Below are 17,148 nucleotides of genomic sequence, written 5' to 3'. Positions count from 1 at the left end.
AAAAGGGGAAATACTATGCCTTTTCACCTGTACTGTATTTCTTAGCATAGAAGCTGACTATAGGGGTGTTATACTATGTCTGGAGGGCTCTCGTCTTGATAAAAGCATATTTGGCATATTTCGGTCTGCTCTAGCTGCCCACGTACGGTAATCATACCTGACTGATTGGTTCCAAACGAGGGAGTACTGTATCGTCATCGTTGGCTTCTATCCAAATGAAGACAAACTTTATTTAAACGTCCGAGCACGTGATGCTAACGGTGTACGTGTTGGCTTGTCGGCACAAAGCAACATTAAAGAAGTGGCTTGTCCAAAAGGAGGGGGCTGCCTTGTGGTTTGTGTTATGTTGTGTAACGGCACGCATGGAGGGGGGGGGGGGCGTGGCCAAGCAGAAGAAGTGAAAGGTTCTCTCAGGTGTTATTTATAGTCCGCCAGTGGCCGACAGGAAGAGGCGGACAAAGAGAAGCAGGAAAGGCTGAAGTGTTGCTGGCACTGTTTGCCGGACTCCTCCAGCAGAGCGAGTGGATGATTATGGTGGACGCCACGGCGGGACACAATGCTGGAACGTCAGGTTTGGACTGGTCGGTGCTGGCGAGGCTTCACGCTGCTGCTGCTGCTGCTGCAGGTACCACCCTTCCTTCTCCATTCTCACATTGCTTGGCCACCCTGTTGGCGTTTGGACATGTTGGCATGCTAACAATCTAACATGACATCAACCGCCAGGGTCTGAGCCGCTCCAAGGCCGCCGACCAACCCTCAAGCCGCTGTAGCGTCTCCGTCTCCAAGGTGGCGTCCGGCTGGGATGGGCTGCTGATCACGCTCAGCACACCCGGACGCGGCTGCGCCTTCGCCGTGACCTCGCTGGACGGCCGCGACGATGGCGCCGACTGCCGGAGCGACGGACAGGACGAAGCGGGAGGAGTCTTCACCTGTGGGTTGCATCATCTGGAACCAGGAAGTGCCTACCTGCTGCAGGTTAAGTCCGGCGGCGGCCAGGAGGCGGCCAACGTCACCGCCCACACCAGTAAGTTCTGAGCCGCGTTTGCAAACCATGTTTCCAGTCAGACATGGCCGCACGTCTCCTGGGCTCCAGCAGCTTCCGCTCGCCACCGAGCTCTGATTAGCAACAGGAAGTGTGCGGGCGGCGATAGGGTCCAGGCTGGAGGGCGTCCACAACAGAAGTTGTTTCCATGCTGGGCTGAGCTCACTCGCCATTTCCTGTCCTTCATTGTTCTTCTGGTGTGTGAGGACCTTTTGACACCGCTACGCCCAAACTAAACCTTGTTACAAATGTTTCTTTTCATTCCAAAACTGCAGCCGCCAATGACCACGGGGGGGCAGCAGAGTGCAATGATATCAGATGATTATTGCAGCTTGTTCATTGTGTGTGTGTGTGTGTGTGTGTGTGTGTGTGTGTGTGTCAGCCCCCTCAGCGCCAGCGGGCCTGGGGGTGACCTCCAGGTCCTGTGACAGCCTGGGACTTTCCTGGCAGGCAGGCCCAGGCAGGACGCAGCGTTTCAGGCTGCTGTTGTGGGGACATGCCGGTACGTGACATGCATGGCACGTTCCACAAAGTCATGTGACCTGACGCCCCCCCCCCCTTTCCCGCTAGCCCACATGCTGATGAACGAGACTTTGGAGAGCACGGCCACACAGCACACACTTGTCGGGCTGACTCCGGGGAGACGCTACAATGTTACCGTGGCAACGGAGGCAGGAGGCCTGCAGAACAGCACGACCGTGGAGGCTCAGACTGGTAGGAAGGAAGGAAGGAAGGAAGGAAGGAAGGAAGGAAGGAAGGAAGGAAGGAAGGAAGGAAGGATGACGACAGCCTAATGATGTTTCGTCTCTAGTCCCGTCTGCCGTTGCCAACCTGACAGCTGCCAGCAACAGCACCGCTTTGTGGTTGTCATGGGAACCGCCCGAGGGCGACCTGGACGCGCTGGTCGTCTCCCTGCGTTCCAACGGCACGAGCGCACGCGAGCTGAGTCTTCCCCCTGACGCCACGGGGATCGGCGTGGATCAGCTGACCCCTGGCTCGGCCTATCGGGTGACGGTGACTTCTCTGAGCGGCCAGCTGTTCAACCAATCAGAGATCAGCACACGCACAGGTGGGCCCGGGATGCCTGCTTCCTCCTCCTTTCACAGTACTTCCTAACCCCGTACGCGTGTGGCACGCAGCCCCGGCGCCGGCTTCTCTCCTCGTCCTGGCCCCCTCCTCGCTCGGGGGTCTCCTGCTGTCATGGACGCCCCCTGTTGGTGGGTGTGATCACTACAGGCTGTTTCTCTACGATGGCGCCCGGGAATTAGCCAGCACCGTCGTTCAGAAAGACGCCGTCAACTTCACCTTCCCCGGGACGGGGCTACTTCCCGGGGGAAGGTACAGAGCGACGCTGAGGGTGGAGAGCGGCGGCGTGGCGGCCGAGAGCAGCTGTGACGGCTGGACGGGTGAGAGCGGCGTTGGCATGGCGTCAGACATGGTGGGAAAACTAACCGCCTTCCAACTCAACAGCTCCGGCGCCGGCGCTCCGCCTGCACATCCGACACGCAGACGAAACCTCCCTCAGCGCCATGTGGAGCCACGCCCCCTCTGGGTCACGGGACGGCTATTTGCTGACTCTTCGCCACGGTAACCACTCCCTCTGAGCAACATCCAACCACGTCTCTGACCAGCGTGTGGCTCTGTAGGTGACGTCGCCATGGATACCAGGGAGGTGGAGCCCAACATGAGGGAGTGCACATTTAACGTCCTGACCCCTGGGAGGCGCTACACCATCACCGTGACGACCAGGAGCGGCATGGCCAGCACGTCCGTGTCTGTGGACGGATACACAGGTTGCCCATTTTGTCTTCTGACTGACAGCGCCCCCTGCTGACCACGAGCGTCTTGCTTCCAGTTCCCGTGGCCCTGAGTGCCGTCACGCTACGCAGCGTCGGCGTGGACAGCCTGCAGGCGTCCTGGGAAAAACCACGTGGAGATGTGGACTCGTACAAAGTCGTGCTTCTCAAGGACGGGTGTGTTAGCTTAGCTTAGCTTAGCTTAGCAAAGACTAGCAAACATGCTAGTGTGTCCCTGTGATCTTCCCCAGAGTGGCCGTTCACAACCACAGTCTTCCAGTTGGCTCCGCCTCCTTGCTGATGGCGGGCTTGGTGCCCGGCGCCCTCTACAGGCTGCAGGCCGTCACGGTCAGTGGGGGTGTGGAGTCCAAAGCCACCAGCCTGGAGGGAAGAACGGGTACGTCCAGAATGTCCTTGGGGTCACGCTGCTGCGCCCCCTGCTGGTTGTTCTGATCCCTGTCGCCATCTTTACTTCCAGCCCCGGCATCTGTCGCCGAGGTCACCGTGGTCAACGGCGGCAGGCCGGACACGCTGCACGCGTCTTGGCGTCCCGCGGCGGGCGTGGTGGACAGCTACCTGGTCCGCCTTCAGGACGGGAGTCTCAACGTCCACACGCTGGCCGTGTCACGCTCCTCTCCGCCCGAGTGCTCCTTCAGCTCGCTGGTGCCCGGGCGCCTATACACGGTCGTCGTGGTAACAAGGAGCGGCAGCCTGGAAAATGCCACCCGAGTTCAAGCGCGCACACGTAGGCCCCGCGTGACTTCCTGCTCTGTTTCACGGTGCCGCTTCAGCCCTGACCAAACATTCCGTTTTTTAGAACCTGCCGCCGTGCAGAATCCCACCGCCGTGCACTCGGCGAGGGAGGACTTCCTCAAGGTCTGTTAGCTTGCACAACAAATACACGGGCCGATAGCATTGGCGTGCTCTGATGTCACTTCCTGTGTCAGGTGTACTGGCGGCATGCGGCCGGAGACTTGGACTGCTACGTGGTTCTGATCTCGTACAACCACAGCGTCCTGCAGAACCAGACTGTGGCGGCCCGACGCAGCGAGTGCGCCTTTTGGTCCCTCACGCCGGGCAGGCTCTACACCGTCACCGTGGAGACGTGGAGCGGGCGCCACGTCACCAGCGTGTCGACAGACGGGCGCACGCGTGAGTCGCAAATCCCTGGCGTGTTCTTAACGTGTTCTGACCAGCATCTTCTGCTCTTTTCTCTCAGTGCCGGCCGCCGTGGCCAACCTGTCGCTGACCAACGTTGGATCATGTGACCTGACCGTCACCTGGAGCCCCGCCCCCGGAGACGTGGACCACTATGAGGTATGGTGGACGTACAGCCTCCTTTCTTCAGGTTACTGTTCCATTTGGATGGATGCTACAACCTGAGGTTTCATTTCATTCAAGGACAGATATGATGATGATTATAAAATAAAACATAAATAGCATTTCCATCCTTTACTTGATACATACCTGAAGAAACCAGGCTGCTCCCATCATTCCCTGATTCCCTGTTTTATGTGCTGCTCTGGCATAGCCTAGCATAGCCTAGAATACCCTAGACTAGCGTAGCATAGCATAGCCTAGCATAGCTTAGAATACCCTACCCTAGCGTAACATAGCATAGCCTAGAATACCCTAGACTAGCGTAACATAGCATAGCATAGCCTAGCATAGCTTAGAATACCCTACCCTAGCGTAACATAGCCTAGCCTAGTCTACTCTAGCATAGCATAGCCTAGAATACCCTACCTTAGCATAACATAGCCTAGTCTAGTCTAGCATAGCATATCATAGCGTACTCTATCATTCCCAAAACAGTTGAGCATAGCATAGCCTAGTATACCCTACCCTAGCATAACATAGCCTAGCATAATGTAGCCTAGTCTAGCAGAGCACATCATAGCGTACCCTATCATACCCAAAACTAGTGGAGCCTAGCACAGCATAGCATAGCCTAGCCTAGTCTAGTTTATCATAGTATACCCTATCATACCCAAAACTAGTCGAGCCTAGCATAGCATAGCATACCCTATCATAGCGTACCCTATCATACCCAAAACTAGTTGAGCCTAGCCTAGCATAGCATAGCATACCCTATCATAGCGTACCCTATCATACCCAAAACTAGTTGAGCCTAGCATAGCATAGCATAGCATACCCTATCATAGCGTACCCTATCATACCCAAAACTAGTTGAGCCTAGCATAGCATAGCATAGCATACCCTATCATAGCGTACCCTATCATACCCAAAACTAGTCGAGCCTAGCATAGCCTAGCCAAGTCTAGTCTATCATAGCGTACCCTATCATACCCAAAACTAGTCGAGCCTAGCATAGCCTAGCCAAGTCTAGTCTATCATAGCGTACCCTATCATACCCAAAACTAGACGAGCCTAGCTTAGCATAGCCTAGCTCAGCTAGCATGTAATTTGTCACATGTGTGCAGGTCACATTACTCTTCAACGACACGCGTGTTTTTCCTGCCGTCACGCTGGACAGCCACGCTGGAGGTCACCGCCTGTCCTCTTTGACCCCGGGGCGGCTCTACAAGATTGTGGTGTCGACGTTCAGCGGACCAAACCAGAGGGCCCAGTTCACGGAGGCTCGGACCGGTAGGAGTGTTTGCGGTCCACGTCTGTACTTCTGGTGACCTGACATCGTGGCTTCCTGTCCAGTTCCTGCCGCTGTGACAAACCTGAACCTGGCCCCACGCCGAGACCCCGTGGACCCCGGCGGGGGGCTATTGGTCACGTGGACGCCGGCAGACGGAGACGTGGACGTGTACGTCGCCTCGCTGTCTGCTCCTGTGAGTCACTCGTCCTCGACCCAGTCCGAGGTCAGACTTCCTGGTTCCTGCTGTCACTTCCTGTCTCTAGGATGGATTTGTGATGGAAACCCGACTGGTGCCCAAACACGTGGCCTCTTTGGACTTCCTGGATCTGATCCCAGGCCAGGCCTACAATGTCACGGTCCAATCATGTAGCGGCAAGCTAACCAATAACAACATGGCGTCCGGCCGCACAGGTGAGCTTCAGGACCGCAGAGCAGGTCGCGTCTCACACGGATGGTCGTTGATGGCTCTGCCCCGCCTCCAGCCCCGGCCCGAGTCAGCGCTCTGCAGGCCGACAACGAGCACACGGCCCACAGCCTCACCGTCACATGGGAGGGGCCGGTGGGCGTGTACGACGGCTTCACGCTGCTGATGAGCGACGCCGCCGGCGTCATTCAGGCCAATCGGACGCTCTCGCCTGAGAGCCGCGGCGAGCACCTGACGGGTCTGACGGCGGGCAAGTGGTACCGTGTCACACTGGTGACGCTGAGTGGCGGCGTGGAGTCGTCAGAGGTCACAGCGGAGGGTCAAACACGTGAGTGATGCGGGACCTCGGCACACTTCCTGGGACTCAACCCGCCTCAAACGTCTCGCCGCAGGGCCCGCCGCCGTCACCAACCTGACGGCCGCCGCCAACACGTCTTCGCTGACCTTCTCCTGGCACGCCTCCGACGGCCATGTGGACGTTTACGACCTGTCCCTCTTCGCCGTGGACGAGCAGGTCGCCGCAGGGGGCGGGAGGGAGCATCATCAGGTGGGTGGAGCCTCATCAGCCTTTGTGGCTAAAGGGGTGTGGTTAAATGAGTGAGGTCACAATGCAGGTGGCGGTTACGCCGGTGGTGGCGGGCAAGGTCCACCCAGGCGTGGACGCCCACGTGTTCACGGGCCTGCGAGCAGGAGGACTTTATCGCCTGCAGGTGATCAGCTGGAGTCGGGACTTGAGCAGCGAGTCTTCCGTGCTCGCCAGGACGGGTCGGTGCGGACGTCGTCGTCCATTTTGCTTTTGTCTCCTTTTGTCCTGAACTCTTCATTTCCCCGCCTGCAGAGCCGGCCCCCGTCCGGCGGCTGCAGCTGGAAAGTTCCGGCCAGACGGACAAGCTGACGGCAAGCTGGCAGCACGGGGAGGGGAGGCGGAGCAGCTACCAGGTGAGTCAGGTCGTCGGCGGGGCAGCGGGTTGCGCTTCCTCGCAATACGAGAGCGTCCGTGTTGATTTCAGGTGACCTTGTGTGACCTTTCCGGAGTCACCGTGGGGGCTCAGCTGCTGGGGACGGAGCACAGGAGTCACACCTTCACAGGCCTGACCCCCGGGAGGCGGTACCGCGCCGAGGTTGTCACACGCAGCGGCGAGCTGAGCAACCGGGCGTCCACGTTGGGACGCACAAGTAAGGCGAAGCAAAAGTAAGACTTTCCTCCGGACGAGCCACTGTCACCCTTTCCTTCCAGCACCGGAACCACCTACTCACCTGTCCGTCAAGCGAGGCTCAGCCAATGACACGCTGGAGCTGTCCTGGGCCGGCCCCGCCTCCGGGGACTATGACGGCTTTGCCGTGGCGTGGACGCCACCCGACCGCCTGTCAATCACCGGGACGCAGCTGACGAGCCGCCTGGTGGGCGGGACCTTTCCAGGCCGACGTTACAACTTCACGGTGGCAACGGTCAGCGGGGGCGGGGTGATGGGTGGGCCCGGCGTCAGCAGCCGACCAATCCAAAGAGGTGTCACGACAAGTGGGTGGAGCCTCAGCATCTCTATTTCTTAGTGACAATGCTTAGCAATACTTTTACACTCCACCCACCCCACAGGTCCGGCCCCCCTCAGGGCGGTCCACTGCGTCCCCGTGTCCTCCTCGTCTGTGTCGTGCTCCTGGTCTCCTCCTCTCTCCGACTTGGACTCCTACGAGGTGGAGTGTCATCGCCGTGACGACGGGCACCCGATGGCCAGGCTGCGGCTGGCGGGGGCCGTCACCACGGTGACGCTGGACCACTTGGACGCCTTCCGAAGGTACTCGGTGGCGGTCCGAGTGTCGTCCTTGGGGCAGACAAGTCCGCCGGCGACGCAGACGGTCGCCACCATGATCGCCCGTGAGTCAGCACGCGCACGCTCCGTTTGATGGACGGGCTGTCTCACCAACGGCTTTGCTCGCAGGTCCGCCGGCCCCGCCCCCCGGCCTGACCGTGAGCGAGAGGACGTCGAAGGTGACGACGTCCTCCATCTTGTTTCGCTTCAACTGCTCCTGGTTCAGCGACGTCAATGGCGCCGTGCGATATTTTGCCATCATCGCCGCCGAGTCTGACGGTGCTGAGCTTTCATTTTTATTTGACTTCCTGTCACGTTGACGCTAACGCTGCTGTCAAAACAAAAACCCCAGCTGGTGACGTCCTGCTGCCGGAGCAGCGCCACCCTCTGCCTTCGTACCGCCACTACATCCACAACGCCTCAGTCCGGGCCTACCAGACCGCCTACTTCCTCAACCGATGCCCGCAGGACGCCAACGCCGCCCAGGTCAGGCTCCTTGACGCTAAACACAAAAGTCCTTTCACAGTAAAAGCTAAGCCAGCTGATGGCGTCGCTCAGGTGGTGGAGGTCAACCTGGGGGCCGGAGGAGACCGTCTGGGAGGGGCCTGTGAACCTTACCACCACGACGCCATCTTGAGCCACGGATACGGACACCTCTGTGATGGGCCGCTCAAACCCGGGACTTCTTACAGGTAATCAGGCAGGAAGTACAACTTCTCCTCCGTGCCACCACAGATAAGGTGTGTGTGTGTGTGTGTGTGTGTGTGTGTGTGTGTGTGTGTGTGTGTGTGTGTGTGTGTAGGTTGAGCGTGCGGGCGTACACTCGACTGTTTGATGAAAACAATAGAGAGTTTCCTCAGCCGCTCTTTAGCGACACCTACCTGTCCGCACCCCTCAGGACACTCACAGGTGAGGCATGCGTGCACATGCACGTGCGCGCACACACACACAACTGTTCCCTGACCTGCGTGTGGTTCCCCTCAGAGCCACTAGGGGGCGTGGTGGAGGGCCTGAGCGCCACCGTGTTCCTCCTCGGCGTGGCGGTGGCGGCGGTGTCGCTGCTGCTGTACCGACACAGACTTCATAAAGTGTACGTGTCCCTCAGCCCCGCTTCTGGTTCTGGTTCCGGTTCTGACTCGGTTGTGTTCATCAGGGCGGCGCAGGAGAGCCCGGTGATGAGGATGAGTATGTGGAAGGAGGTGCCCCATGCAGGGATGTACGTCGCCGTGAGGAGGTCAGTGTGTGCGTGTGACTAAGGTGTGACATGTGACTAACACGTGTGTGTTCCGTGGCAGCGTTCGTCGGGTGACCAGGTGAGTCCGATCCCAACTTCCTTCCTACTTCCTTCCTACTTCCTTCCTGACGCGTGCGTGTGTGCGTGCGTGTGTGCGTGCGTGCATGCGTGCCTGCAGCCCCATCAAGGCGTGCCACTTCGAGTCTCACGTGGGGAAACTCCGTGCCGACGCCGGCTTCCTGCTGTCTGAGGACTTTGAGGTAGGAGTGGGCGGAGTCTACAGCCAGGGGGCGTGGCTTGACACTTTACTCTCACCAGGACCTGAAGGACGTGGGCCGGAACCAGACCATGGACGTGTCGCGTCTGCCCGAGAACCGCGCAAAGAACCGCTACAACAACATCCTGCCATGTGCGTCTGCGTCCCGCCGGTCCCGACCGCTGGCTCCGCCCACCAGGAGCGCTAACACGTGTCTCGCTGTTCCTCCAGACGATTCCACCCGCGTGAAGCTGTCGTGTCTGGATGACGACCCGTGTTCGGACTACATCAACGCCAGCTACGTTCCTGTACGTGCCCTCCCACTTCACTGGGCCACGCCCCTTTCTCACTCTGCTTGACTCCGCCCCGCTCAGGGTCACAGCTTCCGGCGCGAGTACATCGCCACGCAGGGCCCGCTCCCCGGAACCAAGGACGACTTCTGGAGGATGGTGTGGGAACATGGCGTCCACGCCGTTGTCATGGTGACGCAGTGCGTGGAAAAGGGGCGGGTACGTGCTGCCTTTGCCTCCGTCAGGTACGCCATCGCTTCCATGTGACGCCGCCTCTCGTGCAGGTCAAGTGTGAGCAGTACTGGCCCGCCCACAAGGAGGCGCTGTACTACGGGGAGCTGGTGGTCCAGATGACGTCTGAGGCGGTTCTCCCCGAGTGGACCGTCCGCGAGTTCAGGATCACGTCGGTGAGCGGTCACGCACGCGCCGCGTCTTCACCCTCGTGCAGGGGTGTCAAACTCCTGCCGTGGGGGCCGAGGCACTACCGTCTTTCTTCCCAGCCGGTCCCGAATCATGGGTCTCCTTGGCTTGGGGGAGGAGCCAGAAATGCTGAGCAAAAAGCTGCAGTGCTTCGGCCCTCTGTCGCCACGTGCGCCCTAACGCCTATGACTCCGCCCCCCCCGTGCAGGAGAGCGGCAGCGGTCTCCCTCGGCTGCTGCGTCACTTCCACTTCACCGTGTGGCCCGACCACGGCGTGCCGGAGAGCACGCACTCGCTGGTCCAGTTCGTCAGGACCGTCCGAGACTTCGTGGACCGCTTGGCCGGCGCAGGGCCCAGCGTCGTGCACTGCAGGTTGGCCCCGTTTTTCTCGCCGCACGTTTCACCCCGTCCCCTCTCAGCACGGACACCATGTTTGTGTTTAGCGCCGGCGTGGGGCGCACCGGGACCTTCATCGCCTTGGATCGGGTCCTGCAGCAGCTGGACGCCAAAGGAAGCGTGGACCTGTACGGCTGCGTGTTCGAACTGCGCCTGCACCGCCAGCACATGGTCCAGACCGAGGTGAGCCCCCCGCCCCAGACACCTCCTTAGCGGCGCAGGCGCGCTGAGCGTGTCCGCTTCCTGTGGCAGAACCAGTACGCCTTCCTGCACCAGTGCGTCCGCGACGTCCTCCGAGCCCGCAAGCATCGCCGCCAGCAGGAGAGCCCGCTCTACGAGAACTTCGACCCGGACTTGTGTCGTGGTGAGAAGTCCCCCGCCTGCTTGCATCCCGCCATCGCCGCGGCAACCATGTCAACATGTCCCGCTGTTGTTTGCCCTCCAGAGCTGGTCCGCACGGGGGCGCTGGGCGTGCGCGAGCTGGCGGGATGAAGACGCCGCCTCTAGCTAGCAAGGAAAGAGACATTTATTTTTCTATTTTATCAAATGATATTTCACTCCTATTTAAGATGTCACCTGATGTAAATATACTCCCACCTCCATGCCAATGTACACGGTGCACCACCTGACTAAAGTACTTCACAAGTATCCCCCAATGCCTGCAAGGCTTTTATTCAAAGGCGAGGCACTGCAGGCTAGCTGGTCACATGGTGCAGAAAGAGGGCGGAGCCAAGGACAGACAAACAGGAAGTGGCCTGAGTTAAAAGTGCTGAAGAGCAGGTGTCCAAAGGGTCATGTGACGCTACATCTCAGAACGCTACTCCAGGAAGCCGCCGTCAGCGCTCTCGGCGCCGCACCGAGAACAGCGGCCTGGACGGCGACGGCAGCACCGGGTCAGAGTTGGGGTCCGAGGGTTTGCCCAGGCAGCGGGTCGTCGCCTCCCGCCACGGATGGTAGGCGCACTTCCTGTTCTGGAGCGCCTCGGCGCGCGCGGCGAGGGAGCGTGCGCACACGGTCAGCAGCACGATGAGCGCGCCCAGCAGCAGCGCCGCCACGGGCCACAGGACGCAGTGCAGCAGCACGCTGGCGTCGTGCGAGCGCCGCCACAGCACGTCGTCGGGCCTGCAACGACAGCGAGAAGAGCTTCCTGTGGCCGTGCGCGGCGGCCGAACGTGTGCACCCACCTCCTGTGCTGGTTGAAGAAGCACGTGAAGCTCTGGCCCGACGCCTGCCGCCCGAAGTACTCCTCCCACCGCAGCACGCTCTCGCGGTTCTTCTGGTTGTCACGCTCGCACGGCGGCACGTACGAGCACTGCGGACCAATCACAGGACACGCTCAGCATAACTAACCTTTCTTTGGTTCTCAGCAGGCCTTTTCTATTTTTAACTTCACAACGTGTACGTAACAAATGTAGTGATTAAGAAGGAAATGACTTCAGTAATGAGGAACAATTACTCAGAGGCCCCGCCCACCTGCAGACGAGGGTGTGTGTGTGTGTGTGTGTGTGTGTGTGTGTGTGTACACGATGGCGTCAGAGTGGGCGCAGCTCGGTCATTGCAGGATGCTTCACAGGACATCCCCTCATCGCCGTGGCGACCGAGCAGCACGGATGACGCAGCGTCTCTATATTTACTCTTGTTGCCGTAGCGACACAGCCTCGTCAGGCCGCTGACATCTTGGACCTCTGTGACCTTGAGTGTCGGACTGGTGGCGTGCAACGAAAAGTGGGCGGTACCTTAGGGTTCAGAAGCAGCTGCTGCTCGTCAAAGTGCAGCAGCGATAAGGACGACGACTCCGAGTTGTTGACAAAGACCTGCAGGCACGGATACAGCGACGTCCCCTTGCAGGCCGCGCCGCACGTGAACACGCACTCGAACGTTTCCTCCGCACGCAGCACCGACACCACCTACAGGAGGGAGCAGGTAGTGCACATGATGGTGGAAATGCCTGCTGGGGTTGGCAAACAGTCAACAACACTAAGATGATGTTGCATGAAGGTACAGAAGATCATGCTGCATGAAGGCAAAGAAGATGTTCCATGAAGGTAAAGTAGGAGAGGAATAGGCAAGAGTAGGTAGAATGATGGTGAAGAAGAGCGTGTCGAGCGAAGATCACATTGCATGAAGGTAAAGGGAGAGGATAATGCATGAAGAACATCATGTGGGGTGAAAGAAGAAGATCTCACGGTGCAGTTGGCGCTCGTGCTGTGCAGGCTGTGCAGAACGGGGCTGAGCCAACAGAATCCCAGGATGAAGAGACTCAGCACCCCGCACGCCATCAGGAACAATCCCAACCGGATGCTGCGATCCTCCGCCTCGGAGTACTCCAACGAAACACGCGTCTTCGCCATGGCCTCCACACGCACTCCTCTGTCTGCATGGAGAGGAGGAGGAGGAGGAGGAGGAGGAGGAGGAGGAGGAAGAGGAGCGCCAAGTGCGGGTGCTCTGAGTCCTGTTGCCCCCCCACCACCACCCTTCCCCAGCCAGCCTCTCTCACCTACACACACACACACACACACACACACACACAGGAAGTTGTTGTTACATATCAGAGCTTTCATTTGACGGCCCTCGTCCATGTTCCACTGGAGATAATCCTCTCAGTGGCGGGGCCAGTATTGATTGCTGGAGCTGTCACATGACTGTCATGTGACAGCTGAGACGGTGAATGATGTGCCGACGACAGATGGCGTCCTCCATCCTCGGCAAATCAAATCACATGACATCAATCAACACTGAGCAGAGGATGTTATGACGTGTAGCAAAGCCGCAACGTGACACATGGCGCCACCGTGTGGACAAAGCGGCGACCGTGATGATGATGATGATGATGATGATGAAGCAGGCGAGGCAGGACTCCCGGCTTTCATTAACAGAATATTTATTTGTTGCTATGAAAACACTAGCTGCCATATTGAGTCCAGGTCACATGGCTCTGTGGGCGTGTCCCAGGCATGGCTGCCGCCAGCTGTCGCCACGGTAACCAAGTTGGCTGCCTGGCAACCGTCTCTGTGGCGGTTTCCGTGGAAACCTGCTGAGCGTCAGAATCCCTGTGGTGCCGGCGAAAGGAATGTCGGGACGTTTGGGAAGAACCTTGAGCGCCTGTCCGTTGTTGCCGGGTAGACGTAAACACGACAGAGTGAGGCTTCCTGTCGGCTGACAACATCCTTCGTCCTCCTTCATGAGCAGTGACCTGACCGTCGGAACAGGAAATGGAAGTTGACGAGGAGGAGGGGTCGGTCCCATAGACCAATGGCAGGCAGGCGGGCAGGCTGGCAGGCAGCTGGGCCACAGCCAATCAGAAGGCCTGCTGGGCGGGGTTGTAGTTGAAAGTGGAGGGAACGTGAGGTCGCTCTTCGAGTTTGTCGTATTCCAGGTGGAACTCCTGAGAGGCGGAAGGAACGTTAGCATTCCGTGCCCGTGCGCATGCGTGCGTGTGTGCACGTGGTCACCTTGGCGACCTTCCTCCAGTTGAGGCAGTCGAAGAAGTAGTAGGTCCCCCTCTCGTAGGCGTTGGTCTTCAGCGTGGGCTCCATCCCGGGCGCCCTGGTGATCCACAAGCGCTCCTCCTTGTGGTAGCGCCAGTCCCGGTTGAAGCTGCGGACAAAGACAGGAAGTCAGTACGCCGCCCGGTGGCGCCGGGCCGGGAGTGGGCGGGGTTCTCACAGCTCAACGGCTGCCAGCAGCTGCAGGAGGTCGCCGCCGTTCATGTAGTAGAGGTAAAAGAGAAGGTCCTCGCCGTATCGGGACAGCTTGATGGCGGCCAGCTGCGGAGCACAAACACTCGTGGAACACTCGTGGACGCGGACGCGCACGCCAGGGCCAGCGCCAGCGCCAGGGCCTACCTTGTCCCGGATGTGGATGTTGGTCAAATACTCTGACGGCACGTGGAAGTCTGCGAGGGGGCGGAGACAGAAGGACAAGTCAGAGGCGAGCGCGGTTCCATCCGATTACTCAACTCACCGATGTCCTGTGGCCGACACGGCGCCGACGCCCACGGAGACGCGAACTTGGGGTAAAGATTCCTGATGGGAGAGGAGAACAGCGAGTGTGAGCGACCTTTGCCCTGCGGGGGTTGCTGCGGAGACTCGAGCTCGTACTCGGGGGAGTTGAGGTTGAGGCCCAGGGTGGTGAGGTCGGAGCCCAGCGCCAGGTGCACCATGCCCGGGTCCGTCTCCGCCGCCCGGATGAACGTCAGCAGGCCAATCATTCCAAACTGGTCCGTTACCATGCCGACCGGGATGTTGGTCACGCGCCCTGCACACGCACACAATGAGGGGGCGGACGGCGGCGCGGTGCGGCGCGGCTTGCATGCACGTGTGCGCGCCTCACCGTCGGGAAGCACCTGGATTCCTTTCTTCTGCTGGTTGTTGTTGCTCTGCACCGCGGAACCTTTATCCCCCGGGAACTTGGGACCATCTGAGTTGGAGGCGGGCTTCCCCGATGAGCTGAGACTCTGATTGGCAGCAGAAAAAACAGTCAGGTGACAGGAAGTGACAGGAAGCGACATGAGGACGGCGGGCGCGCCACACACCGCTTTCCCATCCTCGCCGGCGCCGCTCGGGTCCTTCGTTTGGTAGTTGGGCCCGGGGAGCGCTGGGAAGTCCTCGTTGTGGATGGAGAAGTCCTGCGACTGCTCATTGGACGGCTTCGTTACCATGCCGACTGCAGGGGGCAGAGCACACAGTCACGATGGGGCTCGCACCGCCGGCGCGCGGCTGGCAGAGCTCTCTCACCGTACGGCGCCCGCCCGGCCAGCGGGTTGAGCAGCGGCATAGGATTGGATCCCCCGTCCCGTCGACTGCGGTCTGCGAGGGCCGGGAAGTCGGACAGGTCCAGCCCGGTGACGTTTTCACTGCCGTCTGCACACACGGGCATGTCAGGGGGCGGGTCTGGGGGCGGGTCTGGGGAGGTGAGGTGAGGCGGGCTTACCTGTGCCGTTGAAGATGTTGCTGGCAAGAGAGTTGTTCATGTTGAAGCCAGGATTCCTGCTCACGCCGAAACCTGACATGCTAACACACACGCTCTTCTTGGGCCGGTCCAGGTCAAGGTGAAAGGTCAAAGGTGAAAGGTTAAAGGTTCTACCTGTTGATGGTGAAGGCTTGTCGCGACTGCTGCTGCTTGGGCATCCCGATGATGCTGGGCGACGACCTGCTGGGACTCCCCATGCTTCCGCTCCTTCCCCCGGCCCCGCCTCCTCGCTCTCCTCCCATCCCGATTGGCTGACCCGTGGGCCCGCCCACCTGCTGGTTATGGTTGAGGACGCTGCGGCTGCTCATGGGCAGAATCCCCCTGCGGCCGGCGACACGGGGATGAGCGGGCTAAGCGCAGGCGGCTAAGGGGCGCGGGCGGGCGTACCTGCTCGGCGAGGGGGGCGTGTGCATGCTGCCGCTGTTGGTGGTGCCGGCGTGACCCGACAACTGGCCGGCCGACTGATTGAGGCCGCTTCGACTCAACGGCGGCGCCGCGCTGCTGTTGATGCTGCGCATGGGGAAGCCCAACGCACCTGGAGAGACGGACAGGAAGTGAGGCGAAAGCGGGGGCCTGTTGCGGCCCACGCACACCGCCGCGACTTACTCTGAGGACCGTACAAACTCGCCCCCAGCTGAGACAGCTGACCCGGCGACGACGCCGAGGAAGACGCCAACATCTGAAAAGGAAAGAGGTTGTCAAAGCGCCGGTCCCACAACCAATCAGGCTCCTCCAAACGAACGTCTTACGTCTTTGTCGGTGCGGTGGGGGACGAACATAGACTGCTGGCTGTAGTAGAGGCTGGACTCGTCAGAGTAGTCGCCCTCTACCCCCCCCTCCATGAACTTCTTCCGGTTAGCACCAAACATGCCCGTGTGTCACCTGTCACAAACCAATGACGTCACAGTGCTGGCCCGAGCGCTCACCTGACGCAAGGAGGTGGGCGTGGCCAAGCTAATATGTCTGCCCGACACCAGAAAGATGTTTCAGCGGGAGCACGGCTGGCAGGTGTCAACATGTCCGCGCTAGCATGCTAGCGCGCTAGCCGAGCCTCTGCCGCGCTTTCAGGTGAGCAAACTTCACGTCTGATCACGAATGCTCGTTTCTGTCATACACGTCGGTTGGTGTTTCCGGTGTTTGACTTTACTTTCACAAAGACAGGCTGGTTTTGGATGGATGTGCGATACCGCCACCGCAAGTGTTAGCCAGGGAAGCTAGCGCTAGCATTGATGCTGGCCCAGGCTTGCTACGGTGCTTCGTGGCGTGTTGGTGATGTTCGGGGGGTAGCTCGGTGTCCGATGCAGAGATGGCGAGTTAAGTGACTTTAGGAAGCAGCCTTTTCCCAAAAGAGCACACAAGAGAGCTAGTTAGCATGGTGGCTAATGCAGCTAACACGACCGGCTTTGCTAACCATCCGCCGAAGCTAGCAAAGACGACTGTCAAATGGACTGATCGGGACCAAACAGGTTCCCGGTTCAGCACCAAGGACTGCCGTGTTTTATTTCCGCCGTGGGCCCATTGTGTCTGCTAGCTGCTCGAACAACAACAACAACAAAAAGCAACGTCGGCTACTGGCGGGAGAAACGTCCTCGTTATGCCCGCTTTCGGTCACAGTTCGCCCGCCTAGACGCCGACGAACTGCCGGTGATGTAGTCACGAACACGCGCAGCTGGCACAGATAAACACGCACGTTTAAAAAGAAATGTTTAAAAGAAACACCTTACCGCATCAATCTTTCTGCACCGCTACAAACCAAGATGGCCGACATGTCTTTCCACACAGAGAGCATCATGGGAAGTCTTTCCAGCGCCTCCATTCTGTTCTATTGTACTGTGTGCTGTAGGTACTTTAGTATATTCCACTCTAGTCCGTGCTGTTCTGTTCTGTTAATGATGATATT

General features: G+C 59.3%; 3 protein-coding genes across 3 annotated transcripts; 1 reads left to right on the top strand and 2 right to left on the bottom strand.

Annotated features, from left to right (window-relative positions):
• The first annotated feature begins 377 nt into the window (after positions 1-377).
• ptprb (protein tyrosine phosphatase receptor type b) lies at positions 378-11,688 on the top strand. Its single transcript, XM_058067411.2, has 40 exons — positions 378-625; positions 724-1,024; positions 1,425-1,544; positions 1,613-1,756; positions 1,854-2,111; positions 2,182-2,448; positions 2,513-2,629; positions 2,689-2,835; positions 2,898-3,015; positions 3,090-3,235; positions 3,317-3,583; positions 3,656-3,714; positions 3,786-3,990; positions 4,058-4,155; positions 5,283-5,448; positions 5,512-5,642; positions 5,713-5,860; positions 5,932-6,201; positions 6,266-6,420; positions 6,488-6,638; positions 6,712-6,812; positions 6,884-7,049; positions 7,111-7,392; positions 7,468-7,746; positions 7,811-7,960; positions 8,034-8,167; positions 8,240-8,373; positions 8,484-8,590; positions 8,666-8,771; positions 8,835-8,915; positions 8,977-8,994; positions 9,094-9,175; positions 9,234-9,324; positions 9,403-9,479; positions 9,546-9,680; positions 9,746-9,868; positions 10,090-10,253; positions 10,325-10,460; positions 10,530-10,641; positions 10,723-11,688. The coding sequence occupies exons 1-40, from the start codon at positions 557-559 to the stop codon at positions 10,767-10,769; spliced, it is 5,862 nt and encodes a 1,953-aa protein (XP_057923394.2). The 5' UTR covers positions 378-556; the 3' UTR covers positions 10,770-11,688.
• LOC131125704 (calcium-activated potassium channel subunit beta-4-like) lies at positions 10,488-13,190 on the bottom strand. Its single transcript, XM_078791230.1, has 5 exons — positions 13,034-13,190; positions 12,464-12,651; positions 12,014-12,184; positions 11,462-11,589; positions 10,488-11,399 (listed from the first exon to the last, which is right to left on the bottom strand). The coding sequence occupies exons 1-5, from the start codon at positions 13,188-13,190 to the stop codon at positions 11,114-11,116; spliced, it is 930 nt and encodes a 309-aa protein (XP_078647356.1). The 3' UTR covers positions 10,488-11,113.
• LOC131125683 (CCR4-NOT transcription complex subunit 2-like) lies at positions 13,142-17,102 on the bottom strand. Its single transcript, XM_058067472.2, has 15 exons — positions 16,973-17,102; positions 15,998-16,130; positions 15,855-15,927; positions 15,636-15,783; positions 15,363-15,569; positions 15,210-15,289; positions 15,014-15,139; positions 14,812-14,942; positions 14,610-14,733; positions 14,378-14,534; positions 14,241-14,302; positions 14,123-14,172; positions 13,944-14,044; positions 13,730-13,874; positions 13,142-13,662 (listed from the first exon to the last, which is right to left on the bottom strand). Exons 2-15 carry the CDS (start codon positions 16,115-16,117, stop codon positions 13,576-13,578), a joined length of 1,611 nt encoding a protein of 536 aa, XP_057923455.2. The 5' UTR covers positions 16,118-16,130; positions 16,973-17,102; the 3' UTR covers positions 13,142-13,575.
• Between the last annotated feature and the right edge of the window lie 46 nt (positions 17,103-17,148).

Source organism: Doryrhamphus excisus, linkage group LG6 (genome assembly GCF_037039965.1).
Source record: "Doryrhamphus excisus strain RoL-2023G ecotype Guam linkage group LG6, RoL_Dexc_Guam_v1.1, whole genome shotgun sequence".
In the NCBI taxonomy this organism is placed as follows: domain Eukaryota; kingdom Metazoa; phylum Chordata; class Actinopteri; order Syngnathiformes; family Syngnathidae; genus Doryrhamphus; species Doryrhamphus excisus.
The sequence above is the reverse complement of the archived record's forward strand: the minus strand, read 5'-3'. Positions and strand labels throughout refer to the sequence as shown.

Bases quoted from the DNA above. Each gene is read 5' to 3' on its own strand.
- ptprb (XM_058067411.2), top strand. From the start codon at position 557: ATGCTGGAACGTCAGGTTTGGACTGGTCGGTGCTGGCGAGGCTTCACG. The intron at 5,449-5,511 runs GTAGGAGTGTTT...CTTCCTGTCCAG, and splicing joins GTTCACGGAGGCTCGGACCG to TTCCTGCCGCTGTGACAAAC. The intron at 6,813-6,883 runs GTGAGTCAGGTC...TGTTGATTTCAG, and splicing joins GGAGGCGGAGCAGCTACCAG to GTGACCTTGTGTGACCTTTC.
- LOC131125704 (XM_078791230.1), bottom strand. From the start codon at position 13,190: ATGGCAGCTAGTGTTTTCATAGCAACAAATAAATATTCTGTTAATGAA. The intron at 12,652-13,033 runs GTCATAACATCC...CTCTCCATGCAG, and splicing joins ACGTTGCGGCTTTGCTACAC to ACAGAGGAGTGCGTGTGGAG. The intron at 11,590-12,013 runs GTACCGCCCACT...ATTGGTCCGCAG, and splicing joins AGCTGCTTCTGAACCCTAAG to TGCTCGTACGTGCCGCCGTG.
- LOC131125683 (XM_058067472.2), bottom strand. From the start codon at position 16,117: ATGTTTGGTGCTAACCGGAAGAAGTTCATGGAGGGGGGGGTAGAGGGC. The intron at 15,784-15,854 runs GTAAGTCGCGGC...CCGTCTCTCCAG, and splicing joins GAGTTTGTACGGTCCTCAGA to GTGCGTTGGGCTTCCCCATG. The intron at 14,943-15,013 runs GTGAGAGAGCTC...TGCCCCCTGCAG, and splicing joins GGCCGGGCGGGCGCCGTACG to TCGGCATGGTAACGAAGCCG.